Source organism: Petromyzon marinus, chromosome 69 (assembly GCF_048934315.1).
Source record: "Petromyzon marinus isolate PM22_M1 ecotype Great Lakes invasive population chromosome 69, UKy_Petmar_22M1.pri1.0, whole genome shotgun sequence".
Classification (NCBI taxonomy): domain Eukaryota; kingdom Metazoa; phylum Chordata; class Hyperoartia; order Petromyzontiformes; family Petromyzontidae; genus Petromyzon; species Petromyzon marinus.
Window position 1 is genome coordinate 4420181 of NC_133735.1, and position 22404 is coordinate 4442584.

A 22404-nucleotide genomic window follows, 5' to 3' on the forward strand; every position below is an offset into this window, starting at 1 on the left:
GCGAGGTTTAGGACTGTGACTCATGCAGCTCCAATGGCTGCTTTGGGTACACGGTCCAGACCTCCCCAGAGACCCTGGCTGACAGAGGAGGTGTTCAAGCTGGCTGAGAAAAAGCGACAGGCCCACTCTCATCGGCTACAGCATCCCACGTCGGAGAATGAGGAGGCTTACCGCAGCCTTCGCTCGGAGGTTCGGAGAGCCGTGAGGCGCTGCAAGGATGGGTGGTGGTCGAAGGTTTCTGAGGAGATGGAGTCTGCCTCAGTGGCCCGCGATCACAAATCGCTCTTTAACGCCATCAAAAAAGTAACCTGCAGCGCCACACCTATTACCATCATTAGGGGAAAAAACGGTGATCCAATCTCCGACCCACAGGAACAGGTTTGCAGATTTGCTGAGCATTTCTGTGAGGTCCTGGGGGAGGGGACATCCCTCAGCCTGGATAACGTGGGACAAAGTGGGGATGACCCTGCCGAGGCTGCGGTGCCTCAAATGTTGGAAGAAGTCACCTGTAAGTGGCTGACTGAGGTACCATCTGTTGAGGATTTACTAAAGGCGATGCAGAGGCTGAGACCAGGAAAGGCACCAGGCAGAGATGATCTCCCAAGCAAAATGCTGAGGGAGCGTGGCGTTTGTGCACAGACTGGAACAACTACAGGGGCATCTCACTCCTCCGTGTGCTGGGAAAGGTCCTGCCAAGGATTATTCAACATCGCCTTGCCAGGCACGCTGAGGAGAGGCTTGCAGAGCCCCAATGCGGTTTCAGGAAAGGGCGGTCCTGCACCGATGCCATATTTTCTGTCCATCTGCTACAGCAGAGGTATAAGGAATTCCAACAAGACCTACATCTCTGCTTTATTGACCTGGTCATGCCCTATGTTACCATCAGTAGGCCTGGGCTCTGGGTAGTTCTTCGTGCTTTCGGAGTCCCTTACCCTCTGCTCACGATCATTAAGTACCTTCATGATGGTAAGCGGGCCCAGGTAAAACTACGTGGCCGGGAGTCAGAGCCATTCCCTGTACACCTTGGGGTGCGACAGGGATGTCCTCTGGCTCCCACATTATTTAACATCTATTTTGACCACGTAGTTCGTGAAGCCTTCAGTAGCTGTACCGGAGGAATTTCCATCTGGTACAGATACAATGGGAGGCTGATCGATGCCCGGGTGCGGTCAAGGGATGGCTCCCTATTGCTCAACCATGTTATGTATATTCTTGGTTCTTTCTGTAAAGTTACGTAGAAGGGAAACAATAAAATAATAAAAATATAAAACAATAATATTCTCACGACGTTTCGACTGCAACACAAGCAATCATCATCAGGTGTGAAAACCACAGCAAGAAATTTTGAAAAAAGTGGCGGTTTTTTTAACGTTTGCACCACGGAGAGCGATTTGACAGTTTGTTGTTTCGTATATTTATTATTTTATTGTTTCCCTTCTACGTGACTTTACCGAAAGAACCAAGAATATGAATCCCTGCAGTTATGAAAGCTTTAAATCAAAACATGTTAAGTATGCCGATGATCTGGTAATCGCTGCTCACTCAGAGGAGGAGTTGGAGGCACTTCTGCTAAACCTGAAGCTTGCCACTAAGAGGTGGGGTCTTACCATCAGCCCCACCAAAACTAAGCACCTGCCAGGGTATTTTGTACCATCGGACACTCCACCCTCACAACTCCCAATTGGTGATGGGGCAGTTGTAGAAAGAGTGGAGAGTTTCCCATATCTGGGCAGTGTGCTTATGACCGGCTCCAGTTTAACAGCAGAGGTCTCACTCCAAATCAGTCGAGCGGCATTATATTTTCATCGGTTGCGTACCGCTGTGTGGAAGCTACCTGGTCTGTCGCTCCGCACGAAGCTTCAGGTCTTCTCGGCCACAGTCATTCCCTCCCTTCTCTACGTTGCGAAACGTGGACCCCCCTAATGGAACATATTCGCCGGTTAAAAACATTTAGGCTGGTCTGCCTACGATCCATCCTGGGTTTAACCAGACTGGATTGTGTGAGGAGCTCACAAATCCTTGAAAGATCTGGACAAAGTCCCATCGGTGAGCTCCTCCGGCAGGCAAGGCTGCGTTCGCTGGGCCATGTAGCCCGCATGCCCAATCACCGCATGCCGAAACAGCTTTTGTTCGGCCAGATCGAGGGGGCTAAACGGGCGCGTCACGGACTGGAGAGGAGATGGAGTGATGTGGTACAGGAGGATGTGGAGCTGAGTGGACTTGCTGATGACTGGTACCAGCGGTGTCAAGATCGGAGGGCGGAGGAGCGACACTCACAACAACGAGCAGAGCGCCGGGTGGCTAAAGCGCAGCAAGTTGGCACAGTAGGGGGCACAGGTGGTGCATCAGCCAGTCATCTCAGTCAATCGGCCCGTGACACCTGGGTCTGCCCCATGACCTCCTGCCAGCGGGCGTTCGACACTTCACGTGGCCTCAAGGTGCACATAGCCTGGCATAAGCGTCGTGGTGACATCACCGCCACTTAGTGGCGAATGGCGGTTGTTGTTGTCTTTGTGTATGTGTGTGTCTGTCTTTCTGTGTGTCTTTGTGTCTGTCTGTGTCTGTCTGTGGCTGTGTCTGTCTAAGGACAACAAACTGTGGGTGTCTGTAGTGAGTCTAAAGGTATTTGTATAAGTAGGCTATGGGTCTCTGTGTGAGCTGTCTATGGGTCTCTGTGTGAGCAGTCTATGGGTCTCTGTGCGAGTAGTCTTTGAATCTGTGTGAGTAGTCTATGTGTCTGTGTGAGTAGTCTATGTGTCTCTGTGTGAGTAGTCTATGGGTCTCTGTGTGAGTAGTCTATGGGTCTGTGTGAGTAGTATATGGGTCTCTGTGTGAGTAGTATATGGGTCTCTGTGTGAGTAGTCTATGGGTCTCTGTGTGAGTAGTCTATGGGTCTCTGTGTGAGTAGTCTATGGGTCTCTGTGTGAGTAATCTATGGGTCTCTGTGTGAGTAGTCTATGGGTCTCTGTGTGAGTAGTCTATGGGTCTCTGTGTGAGTAGTCTATGGGTCTCTGAGTAAGTAGTCTATGGGTCTCTGTGTGAGTAGTCTATGGGTCTCTGTGTGAGTCGTCTATGGGTCTCTGTGTGAGTAGTCTATGGGTCTCTGTGTGAGTAGTCTATGGGTCTCTGTGTGAGTAGTCTATGGGTCTATGAGTGAGTAGTCTATGGGTCTCTGTGTGAGTAGTCTATAGGTCTCTGTGTGAGTAGTCTTTGGATCTGTGTGAGTAGTCTATGGGTCTCTGTGTGAGTAGTCTATGGGTCTCTATGTGAGTGGTCTATGGGTCTCTGTGTGAGTAGTCTATGGGTCTCTGTACGAGTAGTCTATGGGTCTCTGTGTGAGTAGTCTATGGGTCTCTGTGTGAGTAGTCTATGGGTCTCTGTGTGAGTCGTCTATGGGTCTCTGTGTGAGTAGTCTATGGGTCTCTGTGTGAGTAGTCTATGGGTCTCTGTTTGAGTAGTCTATGGGTCTCTGTGTGAGTAGTCTTTGGATCTGTGTGAGTAGTCTATGTGTCTGTGTGAGTAGTCTATGTGTCTCTGTGTGAGTAGTCTATGGGTCTCTGTGTGAGTAGTCTATGGGTCTGTGTGAGTAGTATATGGGTCTCTGTGTGAGTAGTATATGGGTCTCTGTGTGAGTAGTCTATGGGTCTCTGTGTGAGTAGTCTATGGGTCTCTGTGTGAGTAGTCTATGGGTCTCTGTGTGAGTAATCTATGGGTCTCTGTGTGAGTAGTCTATGGGTCTCTGTGTGAGTAGTCTATGGGTCTCTGTGTGAGTAGTCTATGGGTCTCTGAGTAAGTAGTCTATGGGTCTCTGTGTGAGTAGTCTATGGGTCTCTGTGTGAGTCGTCTATGGGTCTCTGTGTGAGTAGTCTATGGGTCTCTGTGTGAGTAGTCTATGGGTCTCTGTGTGAGTAGTCTATGGGTCTATGAGTGAGTAGTCTATGGGTCTCTGTGTGAGTAGTCTATAGGTCTCTGTGTGAGTAGTCTTTGGATCTGTGTGAGTAGTCTATGGGTCTCTGTGTGAGTAGTCTATGGGTCTCTATGTGAGTGGTCTATGGGTCTCTGTGTGAGTAGTCTATGGGTCTCTGTACGAGTAGTCTATGGGTCTCTGTGTGAGTAGTCTATGGGTCTCTGTGTGAGTAGTCTATGGGTCTCTGTGTGAGTCGTCTATGGGTCTCTGTGTGAGTAGTCTATGGGTCTCTGTGTGAGTAGTCTATGGGTCTCTGTTTGAGTAGTCTATGGGTCTCTGTGTGAGCAGTCTATGGGTCTCTGTGCGAGTAGTCTATGGGTCTCTGTGTGAGTAGTCTATGGGTCTGTGTGAGTAGTCTATGGGTCTCTGTGTGAGTAGTCTATGGGTCTCTGTGTGAGTAGTCTATGGGTCTCTGTTTGAGTAGTCTATGGGTCTCTGTGTGAGTAGTCTATGGGTCTCTGTGCGAGTAGTCTATGGGTCTCTGTGTGAGTAGTCTATGGGTCTGTGTGAGTAGTCTATGGGTCTCTGTGTGAGTAGTCTATGGGTCTCTGTGTGAGTAGTCTATGGGTCTCTGTGTGAGTAGTCTATAGGTCTCTGTGTGAGTAGTCTATGGGTCTCTGTGTGAGTAGTCTATGGGTCTCTGTGTGAGTAGTCTATGGGTTTCTATGTGAGTGGTCTATGGGTCTCTGTGTGAGTCTATGGGTCTCTATGGAGGTGCTGGCAGGGGGAGGTTCGTGTTGGTGACTAGACAGCGAGCTCACGTGTTGCCGCGGTTACGATCCAACGAGTAGAACTGTTTCCTCAACCACCTGCGAAGGAATGCAGAGACCCATAGACTCATCACACAGCAGAGACCCATAGACTCATCACACAGCAGCGAGCCATAGACTCACCACACAGCAGAGACCCATAGACTCACCACACAGCAGAGACCCATAGACTCATCACACAGCAGCGAGCCATAGACTCACCACACAGCAGAGACCCATAGACTCATCACACAGCAGAGACCCATAGACTCATCACACAGCAGAGACCCATAGACTCGTCACACAGCAGAGACCCATAGACTCATCACACAGCAGAGAGGCATAGACTCATCACACAGCAGAGAGCCATAGACTCATCACACAGCAGAGACCCATAGACTCATCAACACAGCAGATACCCATAGACTCATCACACAGCAGAGACCCATAGACTCATCACACAGCAGAGACCCATACACTCATCACACAGCAGAGAGCCATAGACTCATCACACAGCAGAGACCCATAGACTCATCACACACAGAGACCCACAGACTCATTACACAGCAGATACCCATAGACTCATCACAGCAGAGACCCAAAGACTCATCACACAGCAGAGAGCCATAGACTCATCACACAGCAGAGACCCATAGACTCATCACACAGCAGAGACCCATAGACTCATCACACAGCAGAGACGCATAGACTCATCACACAGCAGAGACCCATAGACTCATCACACAGCAGAGACCCATAGACTCATCACACAGCAGAGACCCATAGACTCATCACACAGCAGAGACCCATAGACTCATCACACAGCAGAGACCCACAGACTCATTACACAGCAGAGAGCCATAGACTCATCACACAGCAGAGACCCATAGACTCATCACACAGCAGAGACCCATGGACTCATGGAGGGAAGGAGGGAGAGAGGGAGGGGAGGGAGTGCATGAGGGAGTGTGTGTGTGTGTGCATGAGGGAGTGTGTGTGTGTATGCAGGAGGGAGTGTGTGTATGCATGAGGGAGTGTGTGTTTGTGTGTGTGCAGGAGGGAGTGTGTGTGTGTGTGTGCAGGAGGGAGTGTATGTGTGTGTGTGTGCATGAGGGAGTGTGTGTGTGTGTGCAGGAGGGAGTGTGTGTGTCGGCTCAACTTCACAGTTACTGAATACAGATCACTCCAGGAAGCCGATCAGTCAAATTCTGCGGGGTTTAGTTTCTCTGTTAAATAAACAAATTCGCTAGTAAAATACGTAACCAGTCGAGGTAGTTAACATCTCCGGTGGCACGGAGATGTTAACTACCTCGACTGGTCTAAAGGAGGTCGTGGATTCTGATCCTGACCCCTGATGCCTGCTGCTGTATTTTTGGAGTCTGCGTCTCTCTCTCATCATCACCACGGTGGCCATGAGATGTTGACTACCTCGCCTGGTGTGCAGGAGGTCGTGGGTTCGATCCCGATTTCCTGCTGTGTACGTGCGAGCGAGTGTGTGAGTGAGCGAGTGAGTCTGTGTGCGTGCGAGTACGTGAGTGAGGGAGCGTGCGTGCGTGCGTGCGAGCGTGTGAGTGTGCATGCGAGTGTGCATGCGAGCGAGTGTGTGAGTGTGTGAGTGTGCGTGAGTGTGTGGGTGAGTGTGTGGGTGGGTGTGTGGGTGGCTGAGTGAGTGGGTGGGTGGGTGTGTGGATGGCTGGGTGGGTGAGTGTGTGGGTGGGTGAGTGTGTGGGTGGGTGAGTGTGTGGGTGTGTGAGTGTGCGAGCGAGCGTGTGTGCGTGCGAGCGAGTGTGTGAGTGTGTGAGTGAGCGAGTGTGCGTGCGAGTGTGCGAGCGAGTGTGTGTGCATGCAAGCGAGCGAGACATGTGTATGAGCGAGCGTGTCCGTGCGTGTGCGTGCGTGTGTGCGTGCGAGTGAGCTGACCGGCGTACCGTTCGATCTGCAGGGGCGTGGCGGACTTCTGCGTGTCGGCCACAAACCACTGCAGGCCCATCAGCCAAATCTTCACATCCTCCCGCGTCAGGGCTGGAATGGTGCGATTACACACGCACACACACACACACGCACACACGCACGCACGCACACATACGCACAGACGCACGCACACACGCACGCCCACGCACGCACACACACACACGCACACACACGCACACACACACACGCACACGCACGCACACACACGCACACAAAGACAAAGAACCCCCGTATAATTTTAACAGACTGTTGGGGCAAGTACTGTACGCGAACGGCACCTACGAAAGCCGGCACGGCACACGAGGTGGTGGGTGGACAGCACCAGGCCCGGCCGCCTTTGTCTCCCCAGTGGCGATGTTCACTACTACACCACCACTACACCAGGTAACTCATTTGAGGCCGAGTCGACCTAGGGGAGGCCCAAGACCGGTTCAGACAATCGTCACCGGTGTTGGCCATGAGCGGGAATCGAACTCGGGTCGCCGGGTTCGTAGCGCAGCGTAGGGCTAACCGCTACACCACCGCTCCCCACACAAATGCGCACACACACGCACACACACACATACACACAGAGACACAAAGACAAAGGTCCCCCGTGTAGCGTCTAACAGGCTGTCGGGGCAAGTGCCGTTCGTAGCGAGTAGCAACAGCAGTGCCTATAGGCACTCAGTGGGACCTTACCCGCTCAACTAAAAAAAGTGGTTTCGTTTTTGGTGTAGAGATGTTGACTACCTCGCCTGGTTACGCAGGAGGTCGTGGGTTCGATCCTGACCCCTGACGATGCCTGCTGCTGCTGCTGTCTATGTGGAGTCTGCGTCTCTCTCTCATCATCATCATCACGGTGGCTATGAGATGTTGACTACCTCGCCTGGTCTGCAGGAGGTCTATGTGGAGTCTGTGTCTCTCTCATCATCATCATCACGGTGGCTAGGAGATGTTGACTACCTCGCCTGGTGTACAGGAGGTCTATGTGGAGTCTGTGTCTCTCTCTCTCATCATCATCATCATCACGGTGGCTAGGAGATGTTGACTACCTCGCCTGGTCTGCAGGAGGTCTATGTGGAGTCTGTCTCTCTCTCTCTCTCATCATCACGGTGGCTAGGAGATGTTGACTACCTCGCCTGGTCTGCAGGAGGTCTATGTGGAGTCTGCGTCTCTCTCTCATCATCATCATCATCACGGTGGCTAGGAGATGTTGACTACCTCGCCAGGTCTACAGGAGGTCGTGGGTTCGATCCCTGCTGCTGTATATGTGGAGTCTGCGTCTCTCTCTCTCTCCATCACCATGGTGGCTGGGAGATGTTGACTACTTCGCCTGGTACGCAGGAGGTCGTAGGTTTGATCCCGACCCCTGACGATGCCTGCTGCTGCTATCCATTTGGAGTCTGCGTCTCCCTCCCCGTGGCGGTCACCGCCTCTAGAATCGAAGTCTCCGTGCCTTCAGAGTTATTCGGCCGCTGCTATGAATTCCAACGCCATGACAACGGCGATGATATCAGCCACCTGGGTGAGCTGCTGTAATTCGTCATAGGCTGGTGGTGTCTCTGTGGGTCACGATGATCGGTCTCTGTGTGTCTCTATGATGGTTCCCTATGATGGGTCTCTCTGTGTCTCTATGGGTCTCTATGTGTCTCTGTGTCTCTATGGGTCTCTAGGTGTCTCTATGTGTCTCTATGTGTCTCTGTGTCTCTATGGGTCTCTCTGTGTCTCTATGGGTCTCTGTGTATCTGTGCATCTCTATGTGTCTCTGTGTCTCTATGGGTCTCTATGTGTCTCTGTGTCTCTATGGGTCTCTATGTATCTCTGTGTCTCTATGGGTGTCTAAGGGTCTCTATGTGTGTCTATGGGTGTCTATGGGTCTCTATGGGTGTCTATGTGTCTCTATGTCTTTAGAAGGATGATGATGATGATATCAGCCACGTGGCTGAGCTGCTGTCATCTGTGATGATGGTGGTGATGGTGATGATGGTGGTGATGATGGTGGTGATGGTGGTGGTGATGGTGATGATGGTGATGGTGGTGGTGATGATGGTGATGATGGTGATGGTGGTGATGGTGGTGATGGTGGTGATGATGATGATGGTGGTGATGGTGGTGATGGTGGTGGTGATGGTGATGATGGTGGTGGTGATGATGGTGATGGTGGTGATGGTGATGATGGTGGTGATGGTGATGATGGTGGTGATGGTGATGATGGTGGTGATGGTGGTGATGGTGATGATGGTGGTGGTGGTGGTGATGATGATGGTGGTGGTGATGGTGTGTGAGTGTGAGCTGCTATCATCTGTGATGGTGGTGGTGGTAGTGGTGATGGTGTGTGAGCTGCTATCATTTGTGATGGGCCAGGTCGCTTCTGTTAAAGAGCTCCTACACAGTAGCTCAGTGGAGCCCTACAGCTGGTAACATAAAATAAGTGGGTGGGTGAGTGGGTGGGTTAGTGGGTGGGTTAGTGGGTGGGTTAGGGGGTCGGTGGGTGGGTGAGTGGGTGAGTGAGTGGGTGGGTGAGTGGGTGGGTGGGTGGGTGTGTGGGTGAGTGAGTGAGTGGGTGAGTGGGTGAGTGCGTGGGTGGGTGTGGGTGGGTGAGTGAGTGGGTGGGTGAGTGAGTGGGTGGGTGGGTGTGTGGGTGGGTGTGTGGATGGGTGGCTGAGTGAGTGGGTGGGTGAGTGTGTGAGTGGGTGAGTGTGTGGGTGGGTGGGTGAGTGAGTGGCTGAGTGAGTGTGTGGGTGTGTGTGTAGGTGTGTGGGTGGGTGTGTGGGTGGGTGAGTGAGTGGGTGAGTGAGTGTGTGGGTGGGTGGGGTAGTGTAGCGCTTAGCGCGCTGCGCTATGAACCTGGCGACCCGGGTTCGATTCCCGCTCACGGCCAACACCAGTGACGATTATCTGAACCGGTCCTGGGCCTCCCCTAGGTCGACTCAGCCTCAAATGAGTACCTGGTGCGGTGTGTAAACATTGCCACTCGGGAGACAAAGGTGGTCGGGCGTGGTGCTGGCCACCCACCCCCTCGTGTACCGTTCCGGCCTTCATAGGTGCTCGCTAACAGCACTTGCCCCTACATTCTGTTAAGGCTATATGGGGGATCTTTGTCTGGGTGGGTGGCTGAGTGAGTGGGTGAGTGTGTGGGTGGGTGAGTGTGTGGGTGGGTGGGTGAGTGTGTGAGCGGGTGAGTGGGTGGGTGAGTGTGTGAGTGGGTGAGTGGGTGGGTGAGTGCGTGAGTGAGTGGGTGGGTGAGTGGGTTAGTGTGTGGGTGGGTGAGTGTGTGGGTGGATGACTGTGTGAGTAGGTGTGTGTGTGGGTGGGTGAGTGTGTGGGTGGGTGGGTGAGTGTGTGGGTGAGTGGGTGAGTGGGTGAGTGTGTGAGTGGGTGATTGGGTGGGTGAGTGGGTGAGTGTGTGGGTGGGTGAGTGTGTGGGTGGGTAGGTGTGTGGGTGGCTGAGTGAGTGGGTGGGTAGGTGTGTGGGTGGCTGAGTGAGTGGGTGGGTAGGTGTGTGGGTGGCTGAGTGAGTGGGTGAGTGTGTGGGTGGCTGAGTGAGTGGGTGGGTGAATGTGTGGGTGGGTGAGTGTGTGGGTGGGTGGGTGTGTGGATGGCTGGGTGGGTGAGTGTGTGGGTGGCTGAGTGAGTGGGTGGGTGAATGTGTGGGTGGGTGAGTGTGTGGGTGTGTGGGTGGGTGGGTGTGTGGATGGCTGGGTGGGTGAGTGTGTGGGTGGGTGAGTGTGTGGGTGGGTGAGTGTGTGGGTGGGTGAGTGTGTGGGTGGGTGAGTGTGTGGGTGGGTGAGTGTGTGGGTGGCTGAGTGTGTGGGTGGCTGAGTGTGTGAGTGGGTGAGACTCTATGGCTGCTGCTATGAATGTCCACGTGACGATGACAATGATATCAGCCACGTGGCTGAGCTGCTATCATCTGCGATGGGCCAGGTCGCTTCTGTAAAAGATCTCCTACACAGTACGTCAGTGGGACCTTACAGCCGGTAACATAAACACGTGGGTGGGTGGGTGAGTGGGTTAGTGGGTGGGTGAGTGGGTTAGTGGGTGGGTGAGTGGGTTAGTGGGTGGGTGAGTGGGTGAGTGGGTGGGTGGATGGCTGGGTGTTGTGAGTGGATGCCACGTACACACACACACGTACACACACACACGTACACATACACACACACGTACACAGGTACACACATACATACACACGTACACGTATGCAGCTACTTCCGCAAGGTGTAGTAACTTTGCAAACCGAAGTGGCGATTGTGAACTTGCTGTAAATATCTTAGCGGCGAAAGAAGAATGATAAAAATTCGTTCAGTATTCATGACCCCGCTCTAGTGCGTGTGTGTGTCGCGTGTGTGTGTCGTCTGTGTGTGTCGTCTGTGTGTGTGTGTCATGTGTGTGTGTGTGTTGTGTGAAATGTGTGTCGTGTGTAATGTGTGTGTCGTGTGTGTGTGCGTGTCGTGTGTGTGTGTGTCATGTGTGTGTGTGTATGTCGTGTGTGTGTATGTCATGTGTGTGTGTGTGTCGTGTGTGTCTCATATGTGTGTGTTGTGTATGTGTGTGTGTCGTGTGTGTGTGTGTCGTGTGTGTGTGTGGTGTGTGTGTGTAATGTGTGTGTCGTGTGTAATGTGTGTGTCGTGTGTAATGTGTGTGTCGTGTGTAATGTGTGTGTCGTGTGTCTCATATGTGTGTTGTGTCAATGTGTGTATGTGTCCATGTGTATGTCTGTGTGTGTGTGTCCGTGTGTGTCTTCTCGGCCACGGTCATTCCCTCCCTTCTCTACGCTTGTGAAACGTGGACCCCCCCAAATGGAACATCTTCGCCGGTTAGAAACATTTAGGCTGGCCTGCCTACGATCCATCCTGGGTTTAACCAGGCTGGATTGTGTGAGGAGCTCACAAATCCTTGCAAGAGCTGGGCAAGGTCCCATCGGTGAGCTCCTCCGGCAGGCAAGGCTACGTTGGCTGGGTCATGTAGCCCGCATGCCCAGCCACCGCATGCCGAAACAGCTTTTGTTCGGCCAGATCGAGGGGGCTAAACAGGCGCGGCAGGGGCTAGAGAAGAGATGGAGTGATGTGGTACAGGAGGACTTGGAGCTGAGTGGACTTGCCGATGACTGGTACCAGCGGTGTCAAGATCGGCCTCTGTGGAGGAGGCTCGTGAAGGATAATACTGGGCAGTTGGCGGCAGTCGCCTTTCAACAACAACGGAGGGCGGAGGAGCGACGCTCACAACAACGAGCGGAGCGCCGGGTGGCTAAAGCACAGCAGGTTGGCACAGTAAGGGGCACAGGTGGTGCATCAGCCAGTCACCTCAGTCATCTTAGTCAGTCGACCCGTGGCACTTGGGTCTGCCCCGTGACTTCCTGCCAGCGGGCGTTCGACAATTCACGTGGCCTCAAGGTGCACATGGCCTGGCACAAGCGTCGTGGTGACATCACCGCCACTTAGTGGCGAATGGCGGTTGTTGTTGTCTTTGTGTATGTGTGTGTCTGTCTTTCTGTGTGTCTTTGTGTCTGTCTGTGTCTGTCTGTGGCTGTGTCTGTCTGTTGTCTGTGTGTGTCTGTGTGTGTCTATCTGTGTGTGTCTCTGTCGGCCGGGCGTGGTGCTGGCCACCCACCCCCTCGTGTGCCACCGTGCCGGTCTCCTCCGTTAACTGCTGCTGCTGCTACTGACAGCACTTGCCCCTACAGCCCTGCTAGAGGCTACACGGGGCACCTTTGTCTGTGTGTCTATAGGCACCACTGCTGCTACTTACAGCACTTGCCCCTACAGCCCTGTAAGAGGCTACGCAAGTGACCTTTGTGTGTCTATAGGATGCTGCTGCTACCACTCGCTACTAACAGGACTTGCCCCTACAGCCCTGCTAGAGGCTACACGGGGCACCTTTGTCTATGTGTCTATAGGCACCACTGCTGCTACCAACAGCACTTGCCCCTACAGATCTGCTAGAGGCTACACGGGGGACCTTTGACTTTGTCAGTGGGTTGAGTGAACTGCTGGGTGCAATAGTGCGTGGGCACAGAGAGTGAGCATACAGGTGAGTTAGTGAGTGAGCGGGTGAGCGTACGGGTGAGTGAGCGGGTGAGCGTACGGGTGAGTTAGTGAGTGAACGGGTGAGCATATGGGCGAGTGAGTGAGTGAGCAGGTGAGCGTACGGTTGAGTGAGTGAGCGGGTGAGCGTACGGGTGAGTGAGCGGGTGAGCGTATGGGTGAGTTAGTGAGCAGGTGAGCATACGGTTGAGTGAGTGAGCGGGTGAGTGTACGGGTAAGTGAGTGAGTGAGTGAGCGGGTGAGCGTACGGTTGAGCAAGTGAGTGAGCCGGTGGGTGGGCGGGTGAGTGAGTGAGCAGGTGAGCATACGGTTGAGTGAGTGGGTGAAAGGGTGAGTGAGCGGGTGAACGTACAATTGAGTGGGTGGGTGGGTGGGCGGGGGGGCGGGTGAGTGAGTGAGTGAGCAGGTGAGCATACGGTTGAGTGAGTGATTGAGCGAGTGAGGGAGTGAGCAGGTGAGCGTACGGTTGAGTGAGGAGTGAGCGGGTGAACGTACGGGTGTGTGAGTGAGTGAGTGGGTGAGTGGGTGAGTGGGTGGGTGAGTGGGTGAGTGGGTGGGTGGATGACTGGGTGGGTGAGTGGATGCCACGTACACACAACAACAACCGCCATTCGCCACCAAGTGGCGGTGACGTCACCACGACGCTTGTGCCAGGCCATGTGCACCTTGAGGCCACGTGAAGTGTCGAACGCCCGCTGGCAGGAGGTCACGGGGCAGACCCAGGTGCCACGGGTCGACAGACTGAGATGACTGGCTGATGCACCACCTGTGCCCCCTACTGTGCCAACCTGCTGTGATTTAGCCACCCAGCGCTCCGCTCGTTGTTGTGAGCGTCGCTCCTCCGCCCTCCGTTGTTGTTGGAGGGCGACTGCCTCCAACTGCCCAGTAGCGTCCTTCACGAGCCTCCTCCACAGAGGCCGATCTTGACACCGCTGGTACCAGTCATCGGCAAGTCCACTCAGCTCCACGTCCTCCTGTACCACATCACTCCATCTCTTCTCTAGCCCGTGCCGCGCCCGTTGAGCCCCCTCGATCCGGCCGAACAAAAGCTGTTTCGGCATGCGGTGGCTGGGCATGCGGGCTACATGACCCAGCCATCGCAGCCTTGCCCGCCGGAGGAGCTCACCGATGGGACTTTGCCCAGATGTGAGCTCCTCACACAATCCAGTCTGGTTAAACCCAGGATGGATCGTAGGCAGGCAGCCTAAATGTTTCTAACCGGTGAAGATGTTCCATTAGGGGGGTCCACGTTTTGCAAGCGTAGAGAAGGGAGGGAATGACCGTGGCCAAGAAGATACATACGGACACACACACACACACGTACACACACACACGTACACATACATACACACACACGTACACAGGTACACACACATACATACACACGTACACGTATGCAGCTACTTCCACAAGGTGTAGTAACTTTGCAAACCAAAGTGGCGAAAGAAGAATGATAAAAATTCGTTCAGTATTCATGACCCCGCTCTAATGCGTGTGTGTGTCGCGTGTGTGTGTGTCGTGTGTGTGTGTGTCGTGTATGTGTCGTGTGTGTGTCGTGTGTGTGTGTGTCGTGTGCAATGTGTCTGTCGTGTGTAATGTGTGTCGTGTGTGTGTATGTCGTGTGTGTGTGTGTGTGTCGTGTATGTCATGTGTGTGTGTGTGTGTGTCGTGTGTGTGTGTCGCGTGTGTGTGTCGTGTGTAATGTGTGTGTCGTGTGTAATGTGCGTGTCATATGTGTGTGTTGTGTATGTGTGTGTGTGTGTTCGTGTGTTTTGTGTCAATTTGTGAATGTGTCCATGTGTAAGTCTGTGTGTGTGTGTCCGTGTGTGTCTTTGTGTATGTGTGTCTTTGTGTCTGTGTGTGTCTGTCTGTGTGTGTCTGTCTGTGTGTGTCTCTGTCGGCCGGGCGTGGTGCTGGCCACCCACCCCCTCGTGTGCCACCGCGCCGGTCTCCTCCGTTAACTGCTGCTGCTACTGACAGCACTTGCCCCTACAGCCCTGCTAGAGGCTACACGGGGCACCTTTGTCTATGTGTCTATAGGCACCGCTGCTGCTACCAACAGCACTTGCCCCTACAGATCTGCTAGAGGCTACACGGGGGATCTTTGACTTTGTCAGTGGGTTGAGTGAACTGCTGGGTGCAATAGTGCGTGGGCACAGAGGGTGAGCGTACAGGTGAGTTAGTGAGTGAGCGGGTGAGCGTACGGGTGAGTGAGCGGGTGAGCGTACGGGTGAGTTAGTGAGTGAGCGGGTGAGCGTACAGGTGAGTTAGTGAGTGAGCGGGTGAGCGTATGGGTGAGTGAGCGGGTGAGCGTACGGGTGAGTTAGTGAGTGAGCGGGTGAGCGTATGGGTGAGTTAGTGAGTGAGTAAACGGGTGAGCATACGGGCGAGTGAGTGAGTGGGCAGGTGAGCGTACGGTTGAGTGAGTGAGCGGGTGAGTGTACGAGTAAGTGAGTGAGTGAGTGAGTGGGTGAGCGTACGGGTGAGTGAGTGAGTGGGTGAGTGAGTGAGTGAGTTAGTGAGTGAGTAAATGGGTGAGTGAGTGAGTGGGTGAGTGAGTGAGTGAGCGAGCGAGCGAGCGAGCGAGTGAGTGAGTGAGCGAGTGGGTGAGCGTACGGGTGAGTGAGTGAGTGAGCGAGTGAGTGAGCGTACGGGTGAGTGAGCGAGTGAGTGAGCGAGCGAGTGAGTGAGCGTACGAGCGAGTGAGTGAGTGGGTGAGCGAGTGAGTGAGCGAGTGGGTGAGCGTACGGGTGAGTGAGTGAGTGAGCGAGTGAGTGAGCGTACGGGTGAGTGAGTGAGTGAGTGAGCGAGTGAGCGTACGAGCGAGTGAGTGAGTGGGTGAGCGAGTGAGTGAGCGAGCGGGTGAGCGTACGGGCGAGTGAGTGAGTGGGTGAGCGAGTGAGTGAGCGAGCGGGTGAGCGTACGGGCGAGTGAGTGGGTGAGTGAGTGAGTGAGTGGGTGAGCGAGTGAGTGAGCGAGCGGGTGAGCGTACGGGTGAGTGAGTGGGTGAGTGAGTGAGTGAGTGGGTGAGCGAGTGAGTGAGCGAGCGGGTGAGCGTACGGGCGAGTGAGTGAGTGAGCGGGCGAGTGTACGAGCGAGTGAGTGGGTGAGTGAGTGAGTGAGTGGGTGAGCGAGTGAGTGAGCGAGCGGGTGAGCGTACGGGCGAGTGAGTGAGTGAGCGGGCGAGTGTACGAGCGAGTGAGTGAGTGGGTGAGCGAGTGAGTGAGTGAGCGGGCGAGTGTACGAGCGAGTGAGTGAGTGAGTGAGCGAGTGAGTGAGTGAGCGGGTGAGTGTACGGGTGAGTGAGTGAGTGAGTGAGCGGGTGAGTGAGTGAGTGAGCGGGTGAGTGTACGGGTGAGTGAGTGAGTGAGTGAGCGGGTGAGTGAGTGAGTGAGCGGGTGAGTGTACGGGCGAGTGAGTGAGTGAGCGGGCGAGTCACCGGCGACGCTGAGTGTGCGCAGGCGGAACTCGGAGCCGTAGAGGATGACGAGGCAGAGGGACGAGTCCACGTCCTCCACCACGCGGTCAAAGTCACGTGACTGCCGCCCCTCTCGCACCTCGCGGATCTCGCGGATGTCGACTGGGACACGGGCGGGGGGTGGGGGGGGGTGAGGAGAGGGGGGTGAGGAGAGGGGGGAGGGGGGTGAGGAGAGGGGGGAGGAGGAGATGCAGCAAGAGGATGGAGAATGAGGAGGATGATAATGAGGAAAGAGGTGAGGAGAGAAATGAGGAGGATGATGAGTACGGATGGGCAGAGGAGGTGGGGTGATGAGGAGGTTGAGGAGGAGATGAATGTGGAGGAAGAGGTGAGAAGGGAGCGCGTGAGAGAGAGGTGGGAAGGAAGAGGAGATGGAAAAGGAGGAGGTGGTGGTGATGGAGGAGGTGGTGGTAATGGAGATGGAGGAGGTGGTCGTGGTGATGGAGGCAGAGGTGGTGGTGGTGATAAAGGAGGTGGTGGAGATGGAGGTGTAGCAGGAGGTGGTGGTGATGGAGATGGAGGAGGTGGTCGTGGTAATGGAGGCGGAGGTGGTGGTGGTGGTGGTGATGGAGGAGGTGGTGGTGGAGATGGAGGAGGTGTAGCAGGAGGTGGTGGTGATGGAGATGGAGGAGGTGGTCGTGGAGGCGGTGGTGGTGATGGAGGAGGTGGTGGAGGAGGTGGTCGTGGTGATGGAGGCGGAGGTGGTGGTGGTGATGGAGGAGGTGGTGGTGGTGGTGGAGATGGAGGAGGTGTAGCAGGAGGTGGTGGTGATGGAGATGGAGGAGGTGGTCGTGGTGATGGAGGCGGAGGTGGTGGTGGTGATGGAGGAGGTGGTGGTGGTGATGGAGGTGGTGGTGGTGGTGGTGATGATGGAGATGGAGGAGGTGGTGGAGGAGGTGGAGCAGCAAGGTGTGGGTAATCATGAAGAGAAATTGGGGAATGATGATGATTGAGAGAGGGACGGGGGGGAAAGACACCGCATGAGACGCGACAACGGCCATTGTTGTATTTCGTACACACACATAACCATACACACATAGACTCACACACACACAGACTCACACACACACATAGACTCACACACACATAGACTCACACACACACACATACTCACACACACACATAGACTCACACACACATACATAGACTCACACACACAAAAGATCCCCCAGACAGCCTTAACAGACTGTAGGGGCAAGTGCTGTTAGCGAGCACCTATGAAGGCCGGAACGGTACACGAGGGGGTGGGTGGCCAGCACCACGCCCGACCGCCTTTGTCTCCCTAGTGGCAATGTTTACACACCGCACCAGGTACTCATTTGAGGCTGAGTCGACCTAGGGGAGGCCCGGGACCGGTTCAGATAATCGTCACTGGTGTTGGCCGTGAGCGGGAATCGAACCCGGGTGGCCAGGTTCATAGCGCAACGCGCTAACCGCTACACTATCGCTCCCCACATGACTCACGCACACATACATAGACTCACACACACACACATAGACTCATACACACATAGACTCACACACACACACATAGACTCACGCACACACACATAGACTCACGCACACACACATAGACTCACGCACACACACATAGACTCACACACACACATAGACTCACACACACACATAGACTCACGCACACACACATAGACTCACGCACACACACATACACTCACACACACACACATAGATTCACACACACACACATAGACTCACACACACACATAGACTAACACACACACATACAGTGAGGGAAAAAAGTATTCGAACCCCTGCTGATTTTGTACGTTTGCCCTCTGACAAAGAAATGATCAGTCTATAATTTTAATGGTAGGTTTATTTGAACAGTGAGAGACAGAATAACGACAAAAAAATCCAGAAAAACGCATGTCAAAAATGTTATAAATTGATTTGCATTTTAATGAGGGAAATAAGTATTTGACCCCTCTGCAAAACATGACTTAGTACTTGGTGGCAAAACCCTTGTTGGCAATCACAGAGGTCAGACGTTTCTTGTAGTTGGCCACCAGGTTTGCACACATCTCAGGAGGGATTTTGTCCCACTTCTCTTTGCAGATATTCCCCAAGTCATTAAGGTTTCGAGGCTGGCGTTTGGCAACTCGATCCTTCAGCTCCCTCCACAGATTTTCTATGGGATTAAGGTCTGGAGACTGGCTAGGCCACTGCAGGACCTTAATGTGCTTCTTCTTGAGCCACTCCTTTGTTGCCTTGGCCGTGTGTTTTGGGTCATTGTCATGATACGGTGAAGTTGTCCTGTTCCCTTAGCAGAAAAACACTCCCAAAGCATAATGTTTCCACCTCCATGTTTGACGGTGGGGATGGTGTTCTTGGGGTCATAGGCAGCATTCCTCCTCCTCCAAACACGGCGAGTTGAGTTGATGCCAAAGAGCTCCATTTTGGTCTCATCTGACCACAACACTTTCACCCAGTTGTCCTCTGAATCATTCAGATGTTCATTGGCAAACTTCAGACAGGCATGTATATGTGCTTTCTTGAGCAGGGGGACCTTGCGGGCGCTGCAGGATTTCAGTCCTTCACGGCGTAGTGTGTTACCAATTGTTTTCTTGTTGACTATGGTCCCAGTTGCCTTGAGATCACTGACAAGATCCTCCCGTGTAGTTCTGGGCCGATTCCTCACCGTTCTCATGATCATTGCAACTCCACGAGGTGAGATCTTGCATGGAGCCGCAGGCCGAGTGAGATTGACAGTTCTTTTGTGTTTCTTACATTTGCGAATAATCGCACCAACTGTTGTCACCTTCTCACCAAGAGTGTGCTCCTAATCTCAGCTCGTTACCTGTATAAAAGACACCTGGGAGCCAGATATCTCTCTGATTGAGAGGGGGTCAAATACTTATTTCCTTCATTAAAATGCACATCAATTTATGACATTTTTGACATGCGTTTTTCTGGATTTTGTTGTTGTTATTCTGTCTCTCACTGTTCAAATAAACCTGACATTAAAATTATAGACTGATCATTTCTTTGTCAGAGGGCAAACGTACAAAATCAGCAGGGGATCAAATACTTTTTTCCCTCACTGTAGACTCACACACACGCAGAGACCCATAGACTCATCATACAGCTGAGACCCATAGACTCATCACACAGCAGAGACCCACAGACTCATCACACAGCAGAGACCCATAGACTCGTCACACGGCAGAGACCCATAGACTCATCACACAGCAGAGAGCCATAGACTCATCACACACAGAGACCCATAGACTCATCACACAGCAGAGAGCCATATACTCATCACACAGCAGAGACCCATAGACTCATCACACAGCAGAGACCCATAGACTCATCACACAGCAGAGACCCATAGACTCATCACACAGCAGAGACCCATAGACTCATCACACAGCAGAGACCCATAGACTCATCACACAGCAGAGACCCATAGACTCGTCACACGGCAGAGACCCATAGACTCATCACACAGCAGAGACCCATAGACTCATCACACAGCAGAGAGCCATAGACTCATCACACAGCAGAGACCCAAAGACTCATCACACAGCAGAGACCCATAGACTCATCACACTGCAGAGACCCATAGACTCATCACACAACAGAGACCCATAGACTCAGCACACAGCAGAGACCCATAGACTCATCACACAGCAGAGAGACATAGACTCATCACACACAGAGACCCATAGACTCATCACACAGCAGAGAGCCATATACTCATCACACAGCAGAGACCCATAGACTCATCACACAGCAGAGACCCATAGACTCATCACACAGCAGAGACCCATAGACTCATCACACAGCAGAGACCCATAGACTCATCACACAGCAGAGACCCATAGACTCATCACACAGCAGAGACCCATAGACTCGTCACACGGCAGAGACCCATAGACTCATCACACAGCAGAGACCCATAGACTCATCACACAGCAGAGAGCCATAGACTCATCACACAGCAGAGACCCAAAGACTCATCACACAGCAGAGACCCATAGACTCATCACACTGCAGAGACCCATAGACTCATCACACAACAGAGACCCATAGACTCAGCACACAGCAGAGACCCATAGACTCAGCACACAGCAGTCTATGGCTCTCTGCTGTGTGACTCTATGGGTCTCTAAGTCTGCTGTATATGTGGAGTCTGCGTCTCTCTCCCTGTGGTGGTCACCGCGTGGATTTCCCTCCGGATCCTCCGGTTTTTTCCCGGCCACATCTGGAATCGACGTCACCACGCTGCTATAAATTTCCACGTGACGATGACGACGACAATGATATCAGCCAATTCGTTGAGCTGCTGGGCAGGTCGCTTCTGACATAGAGCTAGAAAGCTCAGTGGGGCCTTACCTGGTCAACTAAAAAATAGTTCAGTTTAGTGTATGGGTCTCTGTGTGTCACTATGGGTCTCTGTGTGTCACTATGGGTGTCTCTGTGGGTCACTATGGGTCACTATGGGTCTCTGTGTGTCTCTGTGTGTCACTATGGGTCTCTATGTGTCACTATGGGTCTCTGTGGGTCACTGTGGGTCTCTATGTGTCTCTGTGTGTCACTATGGGTCTCTATGTGTCTCTGTGTGTCTCTGTGTCTCTGTGGGTCACTATGGGTCTCTGTGGGTCTGTGTGTCACTATGGGTCTTTGTGGGTCTCTGTGTGTCACTATTGGTCTCTGTGGGTCTCTGTGGGTCACTATGGGTCTCCGTGGGTCACTGTGGGTCTCTGTGGGTCACTGTGGGTCTCTGTGGGTCACTATGGGTCTCTGTGTGCATCTGTGTGTCTCTGTGGGTCTCTGTGTGTCACTATGGGTCACTATGTGTCTCTGTGTGTCACTATGGGTCTCTGTGGGTCTCTGTGGGTCTCTGTGTGTATCTGTGTGTATCTGTGTGTCTCTGTGGGTCACTGTGGGTCTCTGTGTGTCACTATGGGTATCTGTGTGTCTCTGTGGGTCACTGTGGGTCACTGTGGGTCACTGTGGGTCACTATGGGTCTCTGTGGGTCTCTGTGTGTCACTATTGGTCTCTGTGGGTCACTATGGGTCTCTGTGGGTCACTGTGGGTCTCTGTGGGTCACTATGGGTCTCTGTGTGTATCTGTGGGTCTCTGTGTGTCACTATGGGTCACTATGGGTCTCTGTGGGTCACTATGTGTCTCTGTGTGTCACTATGGGTCTCTGTGGGTCTCTGTGGGTCTCTGTGTGTATCTGTGTGTCTCTGTGGGTCACTGTGGGTCTCTGTGTGTCTCTGTGTGTCACTATGGGTCTCTGTGGGTCTCTGTGGGTCTCTGTGTGTATCTGTGTGTATCTGTGTGTCTCTGTGGGTCACTGTGGGTCACTGTGGGTCTCTGTGTGTCACTATGGGTATCTGTGTGTCTCTGTGTGTCTCTGTGTCTCTGTGGGTCACTGTGGGTCACTGTGTGTCTCTGTGGGTCACTGTGGGTCTCTGTGTGTCACTATGGGTCACTATGTGTCTCTGTGTGTCACTATGTGTCTCTGTGGGTCACTGTGGGTCACTGTGGGTCACTGTGTGTCACTATGGGTCTCTGTGGGTCTCTGTGTGTCACTATTGGTCTCTGTGGGTCACTATGGGTCTCTGTGGGTCTCTGTGGGTCACTATGGGTCTCTGTGTGTATCTGTGGGTCACTATGGGTCACTATGTGTCTCTGTGTGTCACTATTGGTCTCTGTGGGTCACTATGGGTCTCTGTGGGTCACTGTGGGTCTCTGTGGGTCACTATGGGTCTCTGTGTGTATCTGTGGGTCTCTGTGTGTCACTATGGGTCACTATGGGTCTCTGTGGGTCACTATGTGTCTCTGTGTGTCACTATGGGTCTCTGTGGGTCTCTGTGTGTATCTGTGTGTATCTGTGTGTCTCTGTGGGTCACTGTGGGTCACTGTGGGTCACTGTGGGTCTCTGTGTGTCACTATGGGTATCTGTGTGTCTCTGTGTGTCTCTGTGTCTCTGTGGGTCACTGTGGGTCGCTGTGGGTCTCTGTGTGTATCTGTGTGTCTCTGTGGGTCTCTGTGGGTCTCTGTGGGTCTCTGTGGGTCTCTGTGTGTCACTATGGGTATCTGTGGGTCACCATGGGTCTGTGTGGGTCACTATGGGTCACTATATGTCTCTGTGTGTCACAATGGGTATCTGTGTGTCTCTGTGGGTCACTGTGGGTCTCTGTGTCTCTGTGGGTCTCTGTGTGTTTCTGTGTGTCACTATG

General features: G+C 53.3%; 1 protein-coding gene across 3 annotated transcripts in view; it reads right to left on the bottom strand.

Moving 5' to 3' along the window:
* LOC116957023 (1-phosphatidylinositol 4,5-bisphosphate phosphodiesterase gamma-1-like) overlaps positions 1-22404 on the bottom strand; it is a 122226-nt gene that overhangs the window by 79936 nt on the left and 19886 nt on the right. For 2 of the 3 annotated variants that reach the window (XM_076055134.1, XM_076055132.1), the window contains exons 2-4: positions 16153-16293; positions 6645-6738; positions 4729-4776 (exon numbers count right to left, since the gene is read on the bottom strand). In XM_076055134.1, coding sequence (XP_075911249.1) covers positions 4729-4776; positions 6645-6738; positions 16153-16293 — 283 coding nt within the window. Of the gene's footprint in view, positions 1-4728; positions 4777-6144; positions 6370-6644; positions 6739-16152; positions 16294-22404 lie in introns of those variants that run through there. The other variant, XM_076055133.1, reaches the window with a different exon arrangement.